This window comes from Colletotrichum paranaense, assembly GCF_030867605.1.
Source record: "Colletotrichum paranaense strain IMI 384185 chromosome Unknown Scaffold_2.1, whole genome shotgun sequence".
NCBI classification, from domain to species: domain Eukaryota; kingdom Fungi; phylum Ascomycota; class Sordariomycetes; order Glomerellales; family Glomerellaceae; genus Colletotrichum; species Colletotrichum paranaense.
The window spans coordinates 4,279,523-4,302,228 of NW_026848960.1; the positions used below are offsets into that span (position 1 = coordinate 4,279,523).

Genomic DNA, 22,706 nt, shown 5'->3' on the forward strand with positions numbered 1-22,706 from the left:
CTCTTCAATTGGGTCCTCAACATGGTCAACAACTTAATTTCGACGTTGGCGACGGCCCTTGCTGGCCTCACGCTCTGCGCTGCTCAAGATAGCTATACCAATGATACAGATCCTTACTATGGCCAAAGTCCAGCCGTCTACCCCACGCGTCAGTACTGATTTCTCTCTTAACCTGAGCATACCGTGACATGAACCTAACCAAGAACCAAATAGCCGTGGGAAACGGAACGACCAATGAGAAATGGGCCACAGCGTACCAGCGCGCAAAGTCCCTCGCCGCTCAGATGACCGTCGAGGAACTCGCAAACTTCACCCATGGCTGGGATGGCCTCTGCACCGGCAACACAGGCTCCGTTCCTCGTCTCGGCATCGAGCCCATCTGCCTCCAAGACGGCCCCGATGGCGTTCGCGCGCAGGAATTTGTCTCGGCGTTCCCCTCCGGCATCCACCTCGGTGCGACATGGGACAAGAACCTCTCGTATGCCTACGGCGAGGCCCTGGGCGCCGAGTTCCGCGGTAAGGGTATCAATGTCGGCCTTGGACCCGTCGGCGGACCCCTGGGTCGTATTGCGCGCGGCGGCAGAAACTGGGAGGGTCTGAGTAATGATCCGTACCTGTCATCTGTTGGCGTCGGTGGTATTACCAAGGGAATGCAGGATGCTGGAACCATTGCGTGCCCGAAGCACTGGATTCTCAACGAGCAGGAGTACCGCCGGAACCCGAGTGTTGAAGAAGGCGAGGCCGGATCTTCCAATGTTGATGATAGGACGTTGCATGAGCTTTATGTTTTCCCGTTCATGGATGCGTTGAAGGAGGGCGCTGCGTCGGTCATGTGTTCTTACAATCGCGCCAACAACTCGTATGGATGCCAAAACTCCAAGTTGCTCAATGGAGTCCTCAAGACTGAGCTCGGGTTTGAAGGGTTCGTTGTCAGCGACTGTAAGTTTCTCTTCCTTTCTGGTCTCCATGGCCGCTGCTTACAATTACCACAGGGGGCGCACAACACGCCGGCGTAGCAACCGCAAACGCAGGTCTCGACCTGGTCATGCCAAACGAAGCCTTCTGGGGCGCATCCCTCGTCGAGGCAGTCAACAACGGCAGTGTCACCCGTGAACGCGTCGAGGACATGACGACAAGAATCCTTGCGGCGTGGTACTACATCGGCCAGGACAGCGACGACTACCCAACCGTCGGAGCCTACTCGAACCTCCAGAAGCACGCGCCCGTCGACGTGCAGAACGGGCACAAGGCGATCATTCGCGAGATCGGCGCCGCCGGTACCGTGCTGGTGAAGAACGTCAATGGCACGTTGCCGTTCAAGAACCCCAAGTTCTTGACGGTGTACGGTTACGATGCTAGCTTGCCTCCCACGCCGTGGGGCAGCACGAGTTATGGCCCGTCATGGGGTACTGTACTGGCGGATACCTTCAACGGGACGTTGCTTTCTGGTGGCGGCTCCGGAACGACGACGCCGCCGTATGTCATTACTCCTTTCCAGGCCATCCAGGACCGTGTTATCGCGGACGGCGGAGTGGTTAAGTGGGATTTCTACTCTGAGAACCCGCAGCCCAACTACGTCAACTCGGAGGCATGTCTGGTCTTTATCAACGCGTGGGCCTCAGAGGGATACGACCGACCAAGCCTGACGGACGAGTTTAGCGATAACTTGGTCAACAACGTCGCAGCCAACTGCTCCAACACGATTGTCGTGTTGCACTCTGCCGGTAAGTCTTATGCTACTATCTAGCATAGCCACCGCTAACCGAAGTTCCTACAGGAACCCGCGTTGTCGAAGCCTGGGCAGACCATCCCAACGTGACAGCAATCCTCTTTGCCGGCTTACCCGGCCAGGAATCGGGCAACTCCCTCGTCGACATCCTCTACGGCGACGTCAACCCCAGCGGCAGACTCCCTTACACCGTCGCCCGCGCCGAGTCAGACTACGGTAACCTCCTCAACTCGACTGTCGAAGCGGGCCCGTTCCCGCAGGACGATTTTACGGAGGGTCTGTTCATCGATTACCGCGCCTTTGACCGCGACGGGATCTCGCCCCGGTACGAATTCGGCTTCGGGCTATCGTATACTACCTTTGGCTACTCTTCCCTCTCCGCGAGTCCCGCGTCGGGCGTGAGCGCCGGTATCCCGGATCCGAGCGTCGCGATTGTTCAGGGCGGACACCCGGCCCTCTGGGAGGAAGTCGTCTCCGTGAGCGTGACGGTCCAGAATACGGGCGGCGTGGGCGGCCATGAGGTCGCGCAGCTGTATGTTGGTATTCCCGTAGAGGGCACGCCCGCGAAGCAGTTGAGGGGCTTCGAGAGGGTGTATGTCGAGGCGGGCGGAAGCGCGACGGTGGAGTTTGCGCTAACGAGGCGGGACTTGAGCTTTTGGGATGTGAGTGCACAGCAGTGGCGGTTGAGTGAGGGTGAGTATGGGGTTTGGGTTGGGGCTAGTAGTCGGGATTTGAGGGTGAATGGGACTTTTACTATTTGAGTGGAGGGAGGGTGGATGAAATATTGGGGGGGGGGGGGGTTACTTTAATGCTATCATCGTCTGAGGCAGGAATGTAGCTCGAGGTAGTTGTAATGATGATGATGATGAGGATGATAATCAATGTGGCCGCATGTTACGTTCAAATACATACACTGCCAGGAACGAGAAATCCAAGTCCATCCCTCTCTTCAAGACAATAAGAGCTTTTTGAAATAATTGTACATTGCACCTGTTGAAGACGTTCACTGAGAATTAGAGGGGAGATATTAGACTTCGTGCATACATACCATTCATCATTCCCCAAAGTGCCTGGTCGGAGTCACGGAATCGCAGGTCTTCCCCGAAACGCTTCATTTGAAGTCTACACCTGCGCGCCCAACTGGACACCACCAACCGTGCGATTGCACACCTTTCTGAGAGATTCCAAAACAAAATGAAGGAAACTACGTTGAAAAGAATCAAAAATGGGAGGGGCCTAAGATCATTCACGGAAAATGCAAAAAGTTAACCAGCGTGATGCATCCGCCGGTAATCGAAACCGGGTCCCTTGCTGATCCGAAGAATGGAAGGCAAGGATGATAACCACTACACTACAGATGCTGGTTGTTGAAACATGCGCGCCTCAGCTTGTACTTGGAGGGTGAGTTGTCTGGTCAGAGCTCCGTCGGGTGGGTCCCAGCCACGGGACACCGCGGACTGCCTAGCGGCCAATCAGAGAGCCGTATCAAAAGAGCTCCCATCTCCTTCCTTCCGGCTCCAACGAGCCAACGAACTCCCCGAAAGGTTTGTTCCCCCTACCAGCCAAACATCGTAGCCAAAACATCACGTCTTCCCGAGTCAACAGCACAGCCGGCGGCGAAAAAAAATGCACTTGTGCTGCACGACTTGGGCTTCGGCGTATTAAGCTTATTCACGACTCCGCTCCACGAACCCTCCCCATCGCTCTAACTTACCTCTAGCTTGATTCGGCAACCATGTCGTCTTGAAGGGGCAGCGCAGACTGGTGATGTTGAATAATGCGAGGACCTCGCAACATATTACTTCAATTGCCCGACATTGAATCCGGTTGACTGGCAACGGTGAAGAGATCCGAGGCTGGCAAGTCAGTGCGAATGTGCGAGGTCGCAACAACGTGGCTGGGACTGGGGAGCCGGTCGATCTTTGTCCGAACTCTATGGGTACCACGTCAACGAGCAAGGACTGTCGATCTTTCGAGGAGCGATTCATTGCTTTCGCACGTGAACAGCAAATTATTCGCAAACTTCGCTGCAGCGATTCTTCCCATCCTTGTCGTCTTTTCGAGTCCGTTGGGGTCTCGGGGTATTCCATGTCCGCTAGGTATGGGACGCTTGAAAGGGAGGGACACGGGAAGAAGCAAGAAACAAGGAGGATATGTTGACGCCCTGACATGACCTCGAATGCTACCCTTCACTCGCCTTGACAGTGGTGACGATATCTCCAACCTCAGCATGCTTTCTCCTTGAACGGCAGACGCTCTGATGGGCATTGACGCAAGATGCGATAGAGAAGGGCCGGTTGACATATCCTCGACGACAGTTGCTGCTCAACAACAAATCCAAAATCACAATCTGGCCCCAACTTCATTATCGCCCGAATTGACTTGCGGAAAATGAGCCGCTTAGCCTCCCACCGGCTCAAGAATTACTCCTACGCCATCTCCGTCATGTTGAGTCGCCCGCCCGCTGTCAGTCTCACAACTTACCTCGGTAGCTTCCATCACTTCGCGCGTAACTCATCACCTCGCAGTCTCAGTCTTGCATGAGATCCCGAACCACCCCTCCTCTCGACGGAGCACATTCACGGCCGAGATCAACCAAACCCGCAGAGCAGACTACGGAGTACAGAACTGCAGTGAGTGCAGTGCGGGGAAGACCCGCCAATTCAAGATTCAGTGTTGCATTGCAGCGCTCGCGGCGGAGGGTGAGGCAAGCACTAGCAAAAGACTAGCGAACCGCCATCACTGAAAGAGGTGTGCTAACAGTCTCGGCAGATTGCTAGAGCACTGCTGTATGCGACAATGATCGTCATCGCAGCCACTTCCGAAAAGTGAAGCCGCCTGCGAACGCCGCTCCGCACGTCTGATGTCGTCCTCGAGGTCGTTGAATTGCTGGCGTTGAAAGCATGGGATACCCTGTCCGGCGAAGGGCCATCCCGCGCGGTCTAGTGAACTGTAAATTTTACCTAGTCCAAGGGGGCAAAACAGCAACCGCAATTCGTTTTGCGTAGCCTGCGAGCATTCGGACGACAGGGATCCAAAAGTTGAGATGAGGACTGTGCAAGGAATGGCCCGGCTAAGTGACTACTAATTCTGCATCAGATGATCTGTGTTGCTCAACACGAGCGCAGCCCCGAAGTAACCCAACATCGACAACTTCTCGATCCGATATTCTTCTTCCAGATGGACCAATTTTGATATTTCCCCTATCAGCTTTCTCCTCTCACTGGCTCCTTAGGTTCAGGAGAAATTAACTCAATATCCTACCAACCCTTCGTGCCTGGTCTGATAGTTGAGGTTCTCGTATCCCTTGATAAACCTTCGCCGCTTCTTAAAGCCCCTTGATCTGGTTTGGAATTCGCAAATATCGACAATGTCGTCACTTTCCTTTGTCTTTCCCAAAAAGACAACTCAAAAGCTTGACTCGATCAAGCACGAAAGGGAGGCGCCAGCAATGTCTTGGCGGACCGAGCCAGTGACCCCGCGCCGAGAAGGCCCGGAACAGTGTCCGGGCTATAGACTAATTCTAAGCGCAGCGGCGCGGACATGGATCAAGGTGGCATTCTTCGTCATGCCGAGTCCCTGGAGATTAATTGCCCACTAGCTGCCTCCCCAAAGAGATCATCACCATATGCGCCTAAATGTTTCTCGTCGATCGTGGCTTATAAGAGCTGGCGATCCCTCGTGGGATGGGTATCAAGATCTGCAAGTAATTACGGATACCTCGGCGTCGACGAATCTCTCAAGGTGTGTATTATCCCCAAGTTTATCATCGTCTTCTGGATTTCCCATGTCTGACTCAACCTACAACTCCAGTCAAGCCGCTTTTCACAATAGACGTCGCCATGAGGTTAACAAATCTCTTCGGCCTCCTCGCCGCTTCCACAAGTCTCGTCGCTGCTGTCGACCTGACCGGCTATGAGTTCATCGTCGTCGGTTCCGGCGCCGGCGGCGGAGTCTTGGCTGCCCGTCTCGCCCTCGCCGGCCGCAAAACCCTTCTCATCGAAGCCGGCGATGACCAGGGAGCCAACGAGAACTACACCGTCCCAGCCTACCAAGCAAAGTCCACCGAAGACGACGCCATGGCATGGGACTTCTTCGTCCGCCACTATGCCGACGAAGCAAGGCAAGCTCGCGACTTCAAGACCACATACGAGACACCAGGTGGCGGCGAGTACACCGGCCTCAACCCGCCCTCCGGCTCCAAGATGAAGGGAACTCTGTACCCTCGCTCTGGCACCCTCGGAGGCTGCACCGCCCATAATGCACTCATTGCTGTCTACCCTCACCGCTCCGACTTTGACTACATCGCCAGCCTCACCGGTGATTCGTCCTGGTCAGCAGACAACATGCGAAACTATTTCATCCGGATGGAAAACAACCGCTACCTTCTCCCCGGTGTTCCTGGCCATGGATACAATGGCTGGTACAGCACCGAGACTGCCCCTCTCAACCTGGCCCTTCTCGACCCTCAGCTCTTGAGCCTTGTCACCGGAGGCGCATTCGCCCTCGGAAACGAGACAAATTTAGTCTTCAACATCGCCACCCTGCTCGCTGGCGACGGTAACAACGTGGCCGCCAGCCGCGACACGACGCCTGGCTTTTACCAGATTCCCATCTCCTCCAACGACGCCCACCGTGTCGGTTCCCGCGAGTTCATCGTCGCCGTCCGTGACGCAAAGACTATCACCGGCGCGAAGCGATACCCCCTCGACGTCCGCACTAGCTGTCACGTCACCAAAGTCCTCTTCGACAACTCCTCTCCGCCTAAGGCTACCGGTGTAGAGTTCCTCGACGGAAAATACCTGTACCGCGCAAGCCCCCGCTCCCGCAATGCCGGCGCCGGCACCCGCGGCACAGCAACCGCCTCCCGCGAGGTCATCATTGCCGGCGGCGCCTACAACTCCCCGCAGATCCTTAAGCTTAGTGGTATCGGCCCGGCCGCCGAGCTGCGCAAGTTCAACATCCCCATCGTTAAAGACCTCCCCGGCGTCGGCACGAACCTGCAAGACCACTACGAAATCGCCGTCCAGGGTCGCACGCCCGCCGACTTTAGCGCTCTTAATGGTTGCACCTTCGGCTTCAACGGGCAATCCGACCCGTGCCTTGCGCGCTGGAACACCCCTATCCTCGGCGACCGCGGCATCTACGAGTCCTCGGGCTTTGCGGCGACAATGTTCTACAAGAGCAGCACCACCGAGCGTAACGAGTGGGACGTGTTCGCGTTCGGCGGACCCGTCAACTTTAGGGGCTACTTCCCCGGCTACAGCGTCAACGCGACCATTGAGCACGACTGGTTCACCTGGGCGATTCTCAAGTCACACCCGCGCAACACGGCCGGCTCGGTGACGCTGCGCACGGCTGACCCGCTCGACGTGCCGGATATTCTCTACAACTACTTTGATACCGGCTCCGGCAACGCCGAGGCTGATTTACAGGCCATGACGGAGACCGTGAAGCTTACCCGCGACGCGTTCAAGCGGCAATTGGTGCCCATCAAGGAGGAGCTGCCTGGCGCAGGCGTCCAGGGTGACGACGCTGTGAAGCAGTATATCAAGGATACGGCGTGGGGTCACCATGCTTCGTCGACGTGCCCTATCGGCGCCGATAATGATCCGATGGCTGTGCTCGACTCCAGCTTCAGGGTACGGGGGGTTAATGGCTTGAGAGTTGTTGACGCGTCGGTGTACCCGAGGATTCCTGGCACGTTTACTGCCGTGTCTACGTACATGGTCGGTGAGAAGGCTGCCGATGTGATCTTGAGCCAGAATCAGTAGACGACGAGGAGGCGGGAAACGGGTCTGGGAGGCTTTTTGTTGATATCAGCGTGCTTTTGTGTCTCAGGTAGCAGCAATGCGCTTCATATGATTAATATCGCTACTTACCTTATCCTAAGACGCAGGTTCCGTGAAAGTGATTATTTCTAGTCGTCCATTGTCGGCAATGTTCTTCTATATCATGCTTATAATTGCGACTTCAAAAGGTCATCTTGTAGAGGGTAAGAATTGTAGGCTTAATGGAGGCTATAGGTGCTGTCATCATGTACGTGTAGCTTATGGTCGTACACGATGGGATACGAGGGTCGGAGTGTGAGGTAGGCCCGTCGACGGCTTCATGAAGCATCGACTTCACGAGATCTCAACTCAGCAATTACCCTGGTTATTATGGAGAGTGTTAATCCAGAGGTTCAGCTCTTCTATGTAATACGGCTATTCAAGTTGCCGAATACGGATCTGAAGTGTCTGTCAAACCGAGAGTGGTGGGAGTTCAGTGGCATCACGCCTTGCCCGTCGCGCCGCCAGTTCACGTGATAGACGCGTATCTGAAAGCCCTAGATGAGCCCGGGCGGTTTTCAATATCGGCTTCTAGCGAAGATGAGCATGATAACCTTCCTGAAGGAATCAGTGTGCATTCGGAGGCTGCGCTTCCGCAGGAAATTTTGATGGTATAGCTAAGTTTACCTGATACAATTTTAGGGATCTTACCACGCTCTTCAGTGGTAGTGGCCTTGACTTCAATGGCGCCTCTCGTCTGCCTGATTCGGGACCGCAACGGCTTCAGGTAGTTTACTCTGCCAGAGGCCAGATTATTTACTCGAGCTCTTCGGATTTAGGAAATGCTCATTCGCATTTTCCGCCATTTTGATCTTGAATAAGTCTCCTCCTCACATCCGCTAAATCTATTCATCCATGAATGCGAGAACAATATCTCCTCGTCCGACGGCCCCACCTAAGCTTTGCCACAGATGAGGGGTGGGGTCATTCATGGACATATCCTCTTGAGGCCCGTCAATCAAATATGCCATGGCTGGTTTCAGTTTGGGAGGCCCACTCAAGAGGATGAGCCTAGAGCCTACGGGAAAGACCTCTGAAAACTCGCTCGCTAAGTCATCGGAGAAGACAGACTGGCTGTCCGCGTTCACCAAAGCTATCACTTGCTTCCAGGACCGTATTACTCCGATCCCAGTGACAAGGCTAACTGAGTTCACGCTGGAATCGCATATGGGTATGGGGTCGGAGTCTGTCTTTCCCAAGTCACCAGGCCCGCTGAAACGCATGTACGGCGCCACGCCGAGTGTTACTCCCAAAGTCAATCCACGTTCTGCAACCTTTCCGCGCAACAGATAAGTCAAGCCCATGGTCTCATAATAATCGTCAATTAGTGACTGGAGCTCATCCTTTCTTACCGATGCTGAAAATCATCGGCCTGGCGGCTAAATGCCAGATTCTCTAGACGCTCCCAACGAATGACTTCACAAAACAGACCCGCGGATCTTAGCGATGGGTGGAAAATCGCCTAGGCAGCATCTCCCCTCCGAATCCTGTGCAGGATGCCGAGTGTTCTCCTTCGTACACGTATCTTACATTCGGCTTCTTGCAATGAGATGTCTCAATAAACTTGTGTCACTGCGTAAAGATCGCTTCCAAGATCATGCACACATAAGTCCGTGATGATATTTTGTGAGCGACTTCTCCTAACGCCGAGGTTTGACTTGCCGGCCGACCTGCCGGTCGGGCAACTCTAAAGCAATTGGCTACTTCGGCTAGATTCATCTCAAAGTTGGCTTGGCGAGCGTGCCATGAACCTTGGCAGCGCCCGGCACCTTGTTATTTACAGATATAGGATCGGGCGTGGGTCGCGGATCGGTCCAGTTGCCGATAATCCACCATTCATTGAAGTTGGTTTGCCATTTGCTCTTCAGTTTGACAGGAAGTTCCATAACGTGACCACCGGCCATCTCCGTGGCGCTCTGTGGCTTTACAGTATTAGTAATTCCATCGCGATACTTCGGTCCGAGTTCTTCTACACTTCTGCACGTCATCCCAGTAAGTACCTTGTTACAGCATCTCGTGCTACTACTCCGACTCGTACTAGGTGGGCTATTGGAGTCTGCAAAGATATACATCAATGTCATTAAGATGCCGAGACTGACCACTACAGTATAAGCGGTGGGATACACATCGAATCCAGAATGTTGCAAGCCACAAGTGTCCAGTCTGTTTATCCCTGTAACCCACCGATGCTGCATATTTACCTTCGCCGCCCTGTTTCGTAGCAATTGCATTATAGTAACTACATGAGCCTTAGCAGTACGTCATTATACCGGTAAAGTGCTAATCGAAAAGGCCCCAATAGCTTGATGCATGCCATCTTCAGAGACGCCAATGATGATGAAATTAGTACCCTAGTCAAATCGCGAACCTAGGGTTCGAGTACATCTGTAGGTTTAGTGGAGAGCCAATGATCTACATAGTGATCCAGAAGTTAAAGCTGCATAATCGAGTTTCACATGTTAGCCGAAGTCTGAGCGCAATGAGATGACAGCCATCTCGTGCGTTGATACTGCACGCCTTGGACCAGAATATGCTTAATTTGTGAGTGAATGACTCAACTGATAAACGCCTGAATCACCGGCAATTAAAAAAAGAGTTCTACTGATCGATCTTATTGGGTATTCTTCAGAAATAACATAATAACGTTTGAGATTATACAGGATCTTGAACTTTAGTGATATTTTCAGCTTCAAAAATAACGAGGCTGAAGTGACGCCCGAGGTCGCGGACTACTCCGTGTCGGCTCCATGAAAAGCGGGGTTATTATCATTGGGCCTTCGGCCTGCGGGTAGCTCCTTGAGAACATGCGAAAAGATCCAAGAGGGTAATCTTTCCCTCTCCGCACCGCCACATCCTAGCCCGAAAGAGGAAATGTAATCCGCCAAACTCCGCGTACATTTTCCTACGCGAAGTCCACATCTCTACGAATAGCCGTACGTGTATCCGTAACCACGAGGCCTATTGTAACAATCCCTGGTCCGGACGCCTGTCTGAGTATGTACAGCTTGATGACTTTGGTTCATCTCGGCTCGATCACGACGACATCAACTTGCCTCAAGACAGCATCGCGGGCATGTTGAGGGATGTCTGAGCATGATTTGGCTGGCGAGATATGGAAGAGCCCTCTGCCGTCGCTCCTAGACATCAGCGTTGCGAGGCGGGCTGGCCAAAGAGGCCTAGATGAAGATATAGTCGCAAAGTAAGTCTGACGCGTTGCGTTATGTTTCAAGCTTTTGTTGACGCAGTGATACAGAGACAGCCAGGATGACTCTTTCCAATCCATCTCAATTTCCCCGTCGTTGAGTCAACATGGCGTCGGAAGACCATTCGAAGACATGGAAAAAGCGAGATTGTTCATGCACTACATTCATGATCTCTCTACATGGGTAAGTGATCGTCTTGAAAGTACATGGACTCAGACATAGTGATCGAGAGCTAATGTTGAGAATCGTACAGGTAGATGTGAGCGATAAACGTCGACATTTCGGAACAGAAGTGCCCAAAAGAGCATGTCATTCACCCCTGCTTGCATACGCGATCATAGCATTGGCATCTCGAAGCCTCTGCTCCATCAAAGGAACCGATGACTCCAAACCTTCTACCTACTACAGCCACGCCTTGCAAATCTTGATACCGATCCTGGGTAGCTCTACAGAGGCCCTGAACGAAGAAGTTCTGGCGGCGATCGTAATCTTGAGACAATACGAAGAAATGACTGGTGAGAGTTGCCAACTTTGGTTGCGATTGTCTTTTGAAAATTGACTTTCTTTTTGAAGATACCGACTTTGGCGTTCATTTATCCGGCAGTTCCAAACTTCTCAACTCCATGTTCAGCCTCGCGAGTAAAGGTGGACTGGGAGAAGCAGCGAGTTGGATCGTATTGCGCCAGGACTATTGGGTCGCCTTGGTCAAATCCCAGCCTCTGAGCATCAACTTGGACAGCTACAAAGGTTCTAGCTCGTTCGTCGTTTCCGATCCCGAGTGCCTTGCCAACCGTGCCGTCTTTTTGTGCGCCCAGGCCTGCGCCTACGCCTTCCAACCCACCATGGTCAGAGACCTCGATCGATGGAATAAACTCAACCAGGAGCTCGGAAACTGGCTCGTCTCTAACCCTTGGCATGCGGATCCTCTCTGGGTAGACCCGCCGCATGATACCAGTGCCAACGGGTCTGCTTTTCCAACGGTATGGATGACGCATCCTGCTCATGGTGAGACTAAATATCGAAAGTTCGCCTTCTTTCCTTGTGGAAGCTAACAACATGTTTAGTGGTGGGATATCAACATTACAGTCTTGCACGCATGATCTTGCACATTTTCAACCCATATCTAAGCAAACCGAGTCTTGATACCTTTAGGCGGAGAAGGGAGTCAGAGGTGAGTCGGCAGTTCCAAGCCTTTGGCATCAACGTACCATCAGACTGACACCGCTCAGCAAGCAGTTCTGGATAACTTCCGTCTCCTTCTAGGTCTCGCGATCAGCAACCCGCTGGTAGTCAATGCCAGTTTTACAGCTGCCCATGCATTGAGAGCCTGTAAGCGCCCCTGCCTGATCCTGTATTGAATGAGCATATGACTGACTAGTGCGTCCGTGTTCGCATTTACAGGTGGCATATATCTCACGGACCCCAAAGAGCAACGCGAAAGCCTAGATTTACTCGACAAACTACATCAACGGACTGGATGGCGCACGAAAGACTTGGAGGAGCAACTGAACTCTCAGTGGTCACAAGATAGTTGCAACAGTGCCTTTGGGCATCTTTTTGCAGAGGCTCGGAAGTGATAAAACCGAAAGTCTCCTCGGCCTTGCTTGTCTCTATCACGTTTTTCCGCGGAGAAGAAGCTTTTAGCCAATATCTAGGACAGACGTTAGGTGTCGGCAGAGTCAATGCAGCCTGCGGGCTATATCTGCTTCCTGCCAAGGAATCATAATCTATAAATCATATCCTAGCTCTTAGTTGACCTTAATGCCGAAGTTTGTGCGTATGAATCTACGTGCCCGTTTGTATAAAGCAGTTAAACGGGAGTTAGCAGACTGGTACAGAATCTTCAGTAGACAGCAACTAAATAAATACTTTCTATTTCATTAAGCAAGGGAGAACTTTCTATCTGTCCCCTATAACATCGTCTACAACTTCGCCTGCTTCTCAAGGCGCCGGCCAATCTCGTCAAAGTACAACTTCTTGCCTGACTCCAGTGCCTCTTGCAGGTAAGACCCAATCTGGACAGCCTTGACAGCGTTGGTCAACTTGAGAGGCAACTTGGTGTTGTCCAGTGCAGCGGCAGTGAATTCGTTTGCCTCCTGGACGAAGGCATACTCGAACCGACCGTAGTAGTGAGCGGGGACTTCCCTTGTGATACCCTGGGGCCCGTAGTAGTTGACAAAGTTGGCTTGGGGGTTTCCATTGACTGTGAGCTTGCCGCCGGTGCCGATGAGCTCTGTGGTATCCTCTTGTCCGTGCGCCATCATACGCGAGTTGTAGAAGTAGGCGATCTTGCCGCCCCAGAACTCAACAATGCCGACGGCATTATCGCAGTCGCCGTGCTCCTTCAGCTCAGGAGAAACAGCTGTAATGCCGGATGCTGACACTGACTTGACTTGGGAGTCCTCGCCAAAGAACCATAATGACAGGTCAATGTCATGGACTGTAGTGTTTATTAGTATAGGCAGCCAATCACTTTTGGATAGTCGGGAGAGATACTAACCACTCATGTCAACGAAACAACCGCCGTTCAGGGCCGCATACTTGACAAAGAAGCCACTGGGATCATGCTTGTCGCATGTTTGAGATCTGATAACGGAAGGTCTGCCGATCAAGCCCGTCTCAATCTTCTCAAAGGCGTCCCTGTATGATGAGTCGAATCGGCGGGAGAAGCCGCACATGACCTTGAGATGAGGCTTGTGCTGGGCAGCAGTGACGACCTCCATGGACTGCGGAGTATAAGCAATGAGTCTGCAAGATTGATGGTTGGAAGCTACTGACCTTGGCGAGGTCGAGAGAGATGGGCTTCTCGCACAGAACGTGAAGATCCTTGTTGATGGCCTTGATAGCCTGGTCGGCATGCACCTTGGTAACGGTGGCAATGACGACGGCTTGGAGGCCCTCGTGAGTGAGCATCTCGTCGTAGTCGGTATAGAGAGTGACTCCGTGAGGCTCCAGCTCCTGTCGTGCCCAAACAAGCTCATTCTCATCCGGTGTGAAGGCGGCAACGAGCTGCGCGCGGGGGGTGCGGTGCAGGAAGTTGATGGCATGACGCTTGCCCATACGGCCAAGGCCAGACGCCGCGATTCTGAGTTTCTGGACCATTTTTGTGCATGTGATTCGTGGATAGACAAGAAAGTTTACTCAAGCGCCTTTGAAGGGGTATGAATGCAGGTGAGTCAACAAGATGGATGAAGAGACAAGACTGGCATGCTGGAATCATCTGGCAGACCAGGCACGAGCTCCTCATCTTATATAGGCGACCAAGGCGCTGGCATGCACGAATATGGAGCATCTACAGTGATTATGCGAACGAGACATACTCACGATGATACTGAATACGGTTGGAACTTCCTTCCTCCCGGTGTTCTGCGGCATTCGGGAAACTGATAGCGCAAGATGCCATGGCTAGAGGCTGAAGCTGTTGCAAACAACATCGAGAAAGGTTGGCTGAACAGACCAATCATGACCCCCAATTCGTCTGAGCAATTGTCAGCCAACGGAAAGCCTTACCCTTCACGACCAACGAGGCAAAATTCGCGCGCGCCGTGGCGATCCCGAGCGCGGGGAAGTGGGTCCGGGACAGAGGCCGAGTCAGTGGATCATCTTTTGGGGGTTTCGCTCAAGTTTTACTCTTTTAGTCGAATAAAGCAATGCTTTCCGCGACGGTTTGTCGTTAGACTTGGGTCCAGAAATCCGGAGACTTTTTGAATTCCCATTACCCCAGACAGTTATGAGATCATGATCAACTCAAGCAGGTACCGATTCCCAGCAGAAGCCAGCGTAAGGTAGTTTACTCGCAAAAAGATATGGTGTTAAAGCTTCGTTGGGGTTTGAGGCTCCCCGTAAGGCGGAAATAACAAGATTAGATGAGGATACCCATGATTTCTTTTATAAATTTAGCTTACGGTTTTGATTGCGCCTTCTTCGCGAATTGCTATGAACTCAATTGTGATTGTCTATCAACCCCAATAGACTACATAAGCTCAAACCCAAATTGAATACCAGACGCCTACCGGCATGCAGTATGCACGAGACTATCATTGTAACATCTGGCCATGATGACTTTGACGCGCCATCGGCGACATTCGGCGTTCTTACCGCACGTCTCCAATTATTATCCCCGCACGGAAATCCCTCCTTAGTTCGACAGACTTGGAAAAAACCGCGCGAAAGGCCCCAGTCACTCGTCCGAGTTACAATGGTGTGTACATTGGCCACATCCCATACCAGCCGCCAGTTCTTGTTCGCCTTTCCCCCACAAACATGTTGCTCACCTTCTGTCGTCCCACCTGAGCCGTTTGCCGCCGCCCAAGAGAAATAACCGCCTTGCAGTGCAAGTGAGAGACAGTCGCTATTTTCTTGCCTCAAATGCCCACTCCGGGAACCGTAAGGAGGCCGGGCTGCGAAAGCTGTCGCTCAAGGTATGTTACTCGAGACCATTTACTCAAGCTGTCATTCATCTGTAAATCATTCCCTCTTTACTTTGGTAGGAAGGGTAGCCAATGCCCCGGCCTCTCGGATAGGTTTGCGGAACCCGCGGGGATGGCTGCCATTTCCCTCTGCCGCAGAACCCCTCGCTCCCAGCCCGAGACCGAGAACGGATCGATCTACCGCGTGGCCCCGGACAGTTCACTAACCTGATTTTGTATTGCCTTCCCCAGACATATCAAATGTAAGTGCGGGGGTGGATACGCCCCCCTTCAACAGTGGGAGTATTGACGGCATTCCGTTCCAATAGCTGACTTATTCATATAGGCGATAAAGGAGCCCCTTGCGGGCAGTGTGTTCGGAAAGGCAGGGCTTGTGTCCGCGGTACCAAGCTCAAGTTCAGACACATTACCGTGCCAAGGTGAATTGCTTATCCCTATTCTCTCTTATTAGTTGTCCCCCTAGCCCAAAGGCACGCATCTGACTGCTTCCAACCTACAGTGACACAGATGGTAATCGAGGGGAGCCCCAATATGAGTTCTCAGATACGCAAAAGTGGTGCCGGGTGGCGGGGAAGAGGATACGCTTCATCGACGAGACCGCCGATATAAACAGCCTCCACAACGATGGATTCGACTCCGACGACGAAGACTTCATCTCGATCGAAGATTATCCCCCGAGTCCACCAGCACCACCACCGCGACGGACCAAGAAAAGACAAGATGAATTCATTAAGCCGTCATCGACCAATCGTCCAAGCCGAAACTCGGACGCCGCTGCCAACGAAACTGGCCAGAGTCCTTTACCCATCGAGAAAGGCCAGCCGTACCCCTTGACGAAGTTACCCGCCCTACACCCTCATCCTGCCTTCCGAAGCCCATCGTCAGGCCACTTGGAGTCAGACGATGCGCCGCGGTCCTTCTCACCAGTGCCTCGAAGCGCCATCAGCGAAATTGGTAGCGGGAGCTACTGCGACGACCCTAGCTTGCCCGAGCCGCGTCGATCCTTCAGTTCCGCCAACTTTCCGTTAGAAGACCGTCGTGAGGCAGATTTAGTTCGCCACTTCAGGGAGTTCATCGCGGCCTCCTTCGACTATGGCGACCCACACAATCGGATCTCAGTTCTTCTTCTGCAGCATGCTGCTCTCAGTCCCGTGCTGCTCAATGCTGTCTTAGCTGTGTCGGCAAAGTCGAAGGATGAGGGCGATAGCCTAAACTTCTTTGATAAGCCTGCAGAACGATACTTTGAGATGACTATGGAGCTTCTACAGCCTGCCTTGGACGACGCTGTTCCCGAGGTCGATGAGGCACATATTGCTGCCGCCGTTCTGCTCAGGCTTTATGAGAATATTTATAGTGCGTCCTCCCACTGCCTAAGGCTATGGCTTCATTGCCTGGCTGCATGGAACTCGAGAACCTGGCAAAGCATTTGTGACATCATGCCATGCACTCAGTCTCGCTGACTTTCATAATAGTCACACCGTTGTGTCAAAAGACACCTGTAACCCCGATATGGAGGTTCCTTTCCACGCACATCAAGACTCCCGAGCATGGCACTCTCCTGGAGGCAGCAATGTGGGCCTGGATACGCATCGAAATCTTCCGGTCCGTCATGCGAAACGAAAAGCTTGACCTCGAAATAGAGCATGTTGACTTCGATCGCTCCCTCCGACCAGCGGACGACGATATCTGGGCATGGCGGATGTGCCTCCACACCGTCGACGTACTCAACTACTGCTATGGGGAAAACAAGTCCCGCGAGACCTATGACCAGCTGGTATCTTACGCTGCGAAGTGGATGAGGTCAGTTCCAGAGTCGTTCACGCCGGTCTTGGTAAAAGCCCCATTACGTGGTAGCCTCTTTCCAGAGATATTCCTATTGAACGATTCTGTCGTAATGGGGCTTCTGTTCTATCACATCAACCGTATTCTCTTAACGATACATAATCCTGATGCTCAACTCTTGGCTAAAGTATCCAAGCAAGCAGCTCGGTCGATCAATGCAAGTCTTCATTGCCTGGGAGCCGTACTTTCTTTCTCTCTGTTTTTTTTTTTTTTTGTTTTTATTTGCTTACGTATATGCTGTAGAATGAGATCTTTACCGACGTGAAAATTCTTGCCGGCATGGCAGACTCGATCAGCCCATGTAATCCGGCTCATATGTAGGTTGATGAGCTCTCGGGATTTCTGAATAATCACTCACTCATCAACAGATCGGCCTGCATGGCAATAGTCTTGGCGGGCGACCGTTTCACCATACGGGAAGAGCAAGATGTACTCCATGAGTTGTTATCAAATACTGCAGATGACTTTAGCTGGGATGTATCATTGATGTAAGTTGGCCCGTCTTCTTTGCCAGTTTTCGCCTTGGAACCTAGAGTAGGGAGCTGACATCTTGAGGTAGACTAGCGCACTTGAAGAAGTCATGGAACTGGCCGGAAGACATGAGTATATAGCTCGCTTATGGAACTTTTCTATGACATGCCCCCAAGCTTGTATACCAAGTTGTAGATAACTTGAAGTTTTCTACCTTTTATCAAAAGTTTCCCCAGCCGTGATTTCTACGTCGAACGCTCATGGCCACTTTCTTTGCGGTTTGGTAAATGTTCACCGGCATGCATTCTTGGACTTGCCATCCAGACCAACTAGATGCCTACGTCCATAGGTAGCGCACAGTTCATTGCCAATTCTCCCATTCTTTGTCTAGATCATCACTAAAATTGGAAGATCCTGACTAGTCCGATGAGCGGTTTTCGATTTACTTCGCCCGGAGTGATGTCTCTACGCGTCCGACGGTTCCGTATCGGCTCTCAAAATCATTCCGACTGGGCCTCAAACTATCGTCACGACGTCTCTCTGACGTGGGATGATCGTTATCGGATTGCTGCTCGACCTCATAAAGCTGTGGGTTGCGTTTCCTACTTGAACGTTAATGCTTCTCCTATGGTTTCATTTCCAAGATTTCGAACTAACAAGTCCCGTTTGTACAGAAAGTCAAGCAGATATATGCCCGCAACGGCCAGCCCGCCGAAGAGAATTAGTATCTGGTAACCATATTTGTACTTGGGGGCGTCATATGTCGGAAATAGCACAACTTAAGCACTTCATTAGCATTCCGAACATTAAAACTTACAAGATAAAAAGCACCCCGCATGATATAAGACTTACCGGGCATCCAAGCACTGAAGGTGTAGGTAAAAATATTGCCCGTAGCGACCAGCAGTTGTCGGAGATTTGCATTGGATTGCGTGATCTCGTGCCCATAGCTGATGACAATTGGCTGAGCCGCACCGCCGGTATAGCTCAAGTAGAAGGCCGCAAACAAGGCCGCCTTAGGAACGTTCCATATTGACAGGATGATGTTCGACACAAGCACCATTGCCTGTACGAACATTACCGTCAGTACTCGACTACCCGTGGCATCTGAAAGCCAGCCCATAGCAAACGCTGCGACTATCTGTATGGCGTTTCCTGGAAATACATAAGGTCTCAGCACTCTTTATGCCGAAGCTAATCGCAGTAATTGTTAGACAAACCTATCGTCGGGAGGATGTTCGTCTTGACGACGCTATAACCCTCCGACTTAAGAAAGAGGTTGAAATATCCGGTACCGGACCCAGCTTCAGCCACCATCAGGTACGGAAGTATGAAAGCCCAAAGCTGCCATGAAGTGTATATCTCCTTAATGGCCTTCAGAGTTAGCTTCGATGGTGGTTTGCGACCCATAGCTTTGATGCGCTCCATGCCATATTCACGGTCCTGTTGATCATGGTCAGCCTGCATTATACGTCGATCTCCACTAACTTCATACAGGAGATGGCCCCTTACTTCTTTTTGGAGGTAGAAAGCCCTGGTGTTGTGTGGTAAGTCAGGAAGCGCAAAGAATCCATACAAAGCGATCGGTATCGAGATGACTCCTATGAATGATCAACACCAGCTCCACATTGCCTCGGAGTTGTGCCGATGACTGACCATCCATGATGAAGAGCCACCTCCAGCCAGACAGCCCAGCTGTCCCATTCATGCCAGTGTAAAGCCCTGCCTGGAGGTATCCACTGAACATACCAGCAATCGCAGCTGTCTGCTCAAACAAAGCCATACGCTTGGCGAGTTGAGACTTGCCGTACCAACTACCCAGTATGCTAGCGAAACCTGGGAAGGAACATGACTCGAGAAGTCCTATGAAAAATCGCAAAGCGTAAAGCTAACGATTCTTGGTCAGGAATGTTCTACTTTCTAGTCTTTGCGAGCGACAGAGACTGAACATACCGTCTCCACATTCTTGGCACTCGCCATGATCATTGTCAAGGCAGACCACCCGAGTTCACACGCCGGTATCCAAATCGACGGACGTACATATTTTAACTGGATCATCTGGGCTGGGATAGTACCCAAAATGATACCAATGTTAAAGTATGTGTTTAGGAGGTTTCTCTCATTGCCATAAAGATCAAGCTCTTCTTGCATGCCGCTGACGAACGCATTGCTGTAGTTATTCTGATCGAGGTACTTGATGAAATACCCGAGAAGTACGTAAGAGCTGTTTTCAAGGTCAGTTGCAACAAAATCAAGTCAATAAGAGCCCGACTCACAAGAGGAAGGTGTCCAACTTCCGAACATATTTACGCTCTCGTGGGTCATCACCCCAGACCTTTCGTGAGACGTTTGAGAGAACCCTCCATCTACCAACCTTGCTAGATGCGAGTTGGGCCTCAGGGTCTGTAGACACCTCAAAATCTTGCTTTCTGCCGTCACTGGTCATGTTTCTTAATGGTAAGCGAGCAAATTGCTAAGCTGACTGAAGTGTGAAGGCAATCTTCATCCCTCGCCATGTGCAATCCTTATAGCGTACCCCGTTCCTACTTAAAGCACGCCATTGTTTTTGATTATGATGATCCTCTATCCTCTTCTGAGGCATCCCATGTCTTCAGTGCGGCAAGAATTTCGGAAACTGTCCGATGCAAGCCATACAAAAGGCATGAAGTATGCCGGCAAGTGCATGCTTCCCAGGGTCTTCGGCAATAATCAATGCATTTGGATCTCGCAATCAGAAAAGAGGAGAACTGCCGTATGCCCGAATACTTTGCAGGGAAATTTGATGATACTGATGTCGGCAGCATTGCCACGAGAGATAAGATGTAGACATGATACGGTGCCTTCAACCAATGTGAGGGCACAGATGTCATGACGAATTTCCAAGGATGATGTCGCAACAAGGACAACAAGATCGCGTGCTAGCATGTACAAACTCCAACACGGAAATAAGAATCCGGCCATTTCTATATCAGACTGGACAACTCTGGTGTAATCAAGGCATTTAGAATGCGTTTTCTACCAAATTACCAATAAACTCCACCACAATGGCGACAGAAGTAAGCACGAAGGTCACAGAAGAGCCCCGAACGTTTCAGCTTCGGGCGGAAACGTCTATCAACTACGACAAGGAGAGCGTAGGTATGAACCATCATGAAATATTAATGGGCAAATTCTGAATGCTTCTAGTATAAATATGAAAGCTACCTGCCACATTTCGTACCCGGAACTCAGCCTCCATTGGAAGAGTTCCACCATGACGATGTCGGTTTGAGGGCCGATCCGACCAAGAAGAATCTTCTAGGGGCAACTGGGGTCAGCTATGAAGAGGTTACCCCAGCGGTCGGTACTGAAATCTGTGGAATCCAACTTAGTCAACTGAGCTCTGCCCAGCTTGATGAACTGGCACTCTTCGCAGCTGAGCGTGGCGTGGTGATTTTCCGAGACCAAGATTTCGCAGACATTGGACCCGAAAAGCAGAAAGCCTACGGAAGACATTTCGGTTCACTGCATGTCCATCAGATGGGCGGTCAGATCAAGGACTACCCAGAACTACTCCCTGTGTACCGCGACTTCACGTAAGTCCATCGCGACGACGAAAGCAGACATGGACGATTGACAGACAACGCAGAGCAGGTGCTGTAGATAACGAGATCAAAGACAATGTCACCAGCGTGAAGTGGCACAGCGACATGAGCTATGAGATGTAAGTCCGTTGCCAATGAACACACGTCATCGAATTGGAACCTGACAGCATATAGCAACGGGATGGGTACGACAACGTTCTTGCCTCTGAGCACTCCGGCATCTGGAGGGGATACTCTTTACCTCTCCACCACAGCAGCCTACTACGCTCTCTCAGAAACTTGCCGTACGTTGCTTCACAGCTTGAAGGCTGTTCACTCCGGCTTCTCTCAAGCTTCGGTGAACGACTACCGCGACCGATACATCCGAGAACCCATTGAAACCATCCATCCAGTCGTGAGAACCCATCCCGCCACTAAGCAGTTTTCTCTCTACGTCAATCGGCTGTACACAAAACGAATTGTCGGTATGAAGCAGGAAGAGAGTGCCGCCTTACTAGGATTCTTGTTTGACCATATCGAAAGAGGTCAGGACTGGCACTTGCGGGTTCATTGGAGGCCGGGCACGGTGGTGGTCTACGACAACAGGAACACTCAGCACTCTGCGCTGCGAGACTTCAGGGTCGAAGAGGGGACAACTAGGCGGCATATGTTGAGGATCACGCCGCAAGCGGAGAGGCCGTACTTCGATCAACTCAACAGCTCTTAGTGATAGCCCTGTCGCATATAGCCATGGTAGTTCTGTCGTCTATTGACGTCTATCCCAATGTTTCAACCCCGCTACGTGTTTGTAGGGAACGGCAGATCCTTAGAGCGTGCTAGCCTGCCAAGAAACAGCAGTTCCCGCTGCATGCAGGTGTAAAGTTCACCAGGCCTTCCTCCACATTGTCTGGGCTTCCACGGGACACCCAACATCGTCCCTGCTCTTCCCGATTGAACAAGGCGACAGGATGAGAACCGTGAGATGCTGGAGACGACGCTTGGATTGTCCATTCAACCGTGCATGTAAATCTGGTCCACAGTCTGTCACATAAGGGGTCATTTCCGGACCCCTTCCAGACCCATCCTGCAAACAAACTATTACCAGCCCCGTCATCCGTCCGTCATCCGTGTACCTGGATCCTGGTAGCAGGAGATCCACAGGTCTCACCCAAGAGCCGTCTGGATGTCTTGTTTCCTGGCTTGTGCGCACGGCAAAGAATCTGCCGACGAACCCATGTCGGGAGGATACCGCAGCGAGGAACCGGCCGGAAGCCAAGACGCTCTAGCGAGTGTGCCATTGACCATTCAGCCCTTTGACTTGATCCTTCGAGCCTATGATTTCCTTCAAGAACAATAATAAGGAGTCTGAGGTAAATGTCTCACATGTTGAATCAAAGCCGGAACAGGAAAGCAAAATCGCTGGACAAATATGCTCACAACGTCCTGAATTAGGGTGTGTAGCTGCCAATGTCAAAGAGGAGGCTGGCGTTGAAATGCTGGAGAAGTTTGCACTTGTGGCGCCCTAGAAAAGGACGTGAAGGTTGTCTCAGTTCCCCTGGGCTGTTGATTTAAGCCGTCGTGTTCCTGTTCATAGCCACACTGTTTTGTGTCTCGCAGTAGTGCCTCGTGTATGGCAT

General features: G+C 51.8%; 7 protein-coding genes across 7 annotated transcripts; 5 read left to right on the forward strand and 2 right to left on the reverse strand.

The window, feature by feature from the left end:
* Positions 1 to 21: 21 nt before the first annotated feature.
* Positions 22 to 2,490, forward strand: CPAR01_03351 (glycosyl hydrolase family 3 N terminal domain-containing protein; the record flags this gene model as incomplete). Its single annotated transcript, XM_060487638.1, has 4 exons — positions 22 to 148; positions 214 to 939; positions 993 to 1,724; positions 1,778 to 2,490. The coding sequence occupies 4 exons, from the start codon at positions 22 to 24 to the stop codon at positions 2,488 to 2,490; spliced, it is 2,298 nt and encodes a 765-aa protein (XP_060354966.1).
* A 3,081-nt stretch (positions 2,491 to 5,571) lies between these two features.
* Positions 5,572 to 7,503, forward strand: CPAR01_03352 (GMC oxidoreductase; the record flags this gene model as incomplete). The annotated part of the gene is made up of 1 exon (XM_060487639.1): positions 5,572 to 7,503. One exon carries the CDS (start codon positions 5,572 to 5,574, stop codon positions 7,501 to 7,503), a length of 1,932 nt encoding a protein of 643 aa, XP_060354967.1.
* A 3,140-nt stretch (positions 7,504 to 10,643) lies between these two features.
* Positions 10,644 to 12,340, forward strand: CPAR01_03353 (uncharacterized protein; the record flags this gene model as incomplete). The annotated part of the gene is made up of 7 exons (XM_060487640.1): positions 10,644 to 10,759; positions 10,814 to 10,946; positions 11,017 to 11,278; positions 11,337 to 11,768; positions 11,828 to 11,934; positions 11,993 to 12,092; positions 12,165 to 12,340. The coding sequence occupies 7 exons, from the start codon at positions 10,644 to 10,646 to the stop codon at positions 12,338 to 12,340; spliced, it is 1,326 nt and encodes a 441-aa protein (XP_060354968.1).
* A 345-nt stretch (positions 12,341 to 12,685) lies between these two features.
* On the reverse strand, positions 12,686 to 13,865 carry CPAR01_03354 (oxidoreductase; the record flags this gene model as incomplete). The annotated part of the gene is made up of 3 exons (XM_060487641.1): positions 12,686 to 13,203; positions 13,264 to 13,489; positions 13,542 to 13,865. The coding sequence occupies 3 exons, from the start codon at positions 13,863 to 13,865 to the stop codon at positions 12,686 to 12,688; spliced, it is 1,068 nt and encodes a 355-aa protein (XP_060354969.1).
* A 1,440-nt stretch (positions 13,866 to 15,305) lies between these two features.
* Positions 15,306 to 17,646, forward strand: CPAR01_03355 (uncharacterized protein; the record flags this gene model as incomplete). The annotated part of the gene is made up of 7 exons (XM_060487642.1): positions 15,306 to 15,390; positions 15,519 to 15,612; positions 15,693 to 16,546; positions 16,666 to 17,024; positions 17,279 to 17,352; positions 17,404 to 17,523; positions 17,595 to 17,646. The coding sequence occupies 7 exons, from the start codon at positions 15,306 to 15,308 to the stop codon at positions 17,644 to 17,646; spliced, it is 1,638 nt and encodes a 545-aa protein (XP_060354970.1).
* Positions 17,647 to 17,948: 302 nt separating this feature from the next.
* CPAR01_03356 (pantothenate transporter) lies at positions 17,949 to 19,952 on the reverse strand (the record flags this gene model as incomplete). Its single annotated transcript, XM_060487643.1, has 8 exons — positions 17,949 to 18,108; positions 18,164 to 18,284; positions 18,359 to 18,661; positions 18,727 to 18,967; positions 19,019 to 19,107; positions 19,163 to 19,394; positions 19,460 to 19,730; positions 19,783 to 19,952. The coding sequence occupies 8 exons, from the start codon at positions 19,950 to 19,952 to the stop codon at positions 17,949 to 17,951; spliced, it is 1,587 nt and encodes a 528-aa protein (XP_060354971.1).
* A 598-nt stretch (positions 19,953 to 20,550) lies between these two features.
* On the forward strand, positions 20,551 to 21,796 carry CPAR01_03357 (uncharacterized protein; the record flags this gene model as incomplete). Its single annotated transcript, XM_060487644.1, has 4 exons — positions 20,551 to 20,640; positions 20,693 to 21,081; positions 21,126 to 21,209; positions 21,265 to 21,796. The coding sequence occupies 4 exons, from the start codon at positions 20,551 to 20,553 to the stop codon at positions 21,794 to 21,796; spliced, it is 1,095 nt and encodes a 364-aa protein (XP_060354972.1).
* Between the last annotated feature and the right edge of the window lie 910 nt (positions 21,797 to 22,706).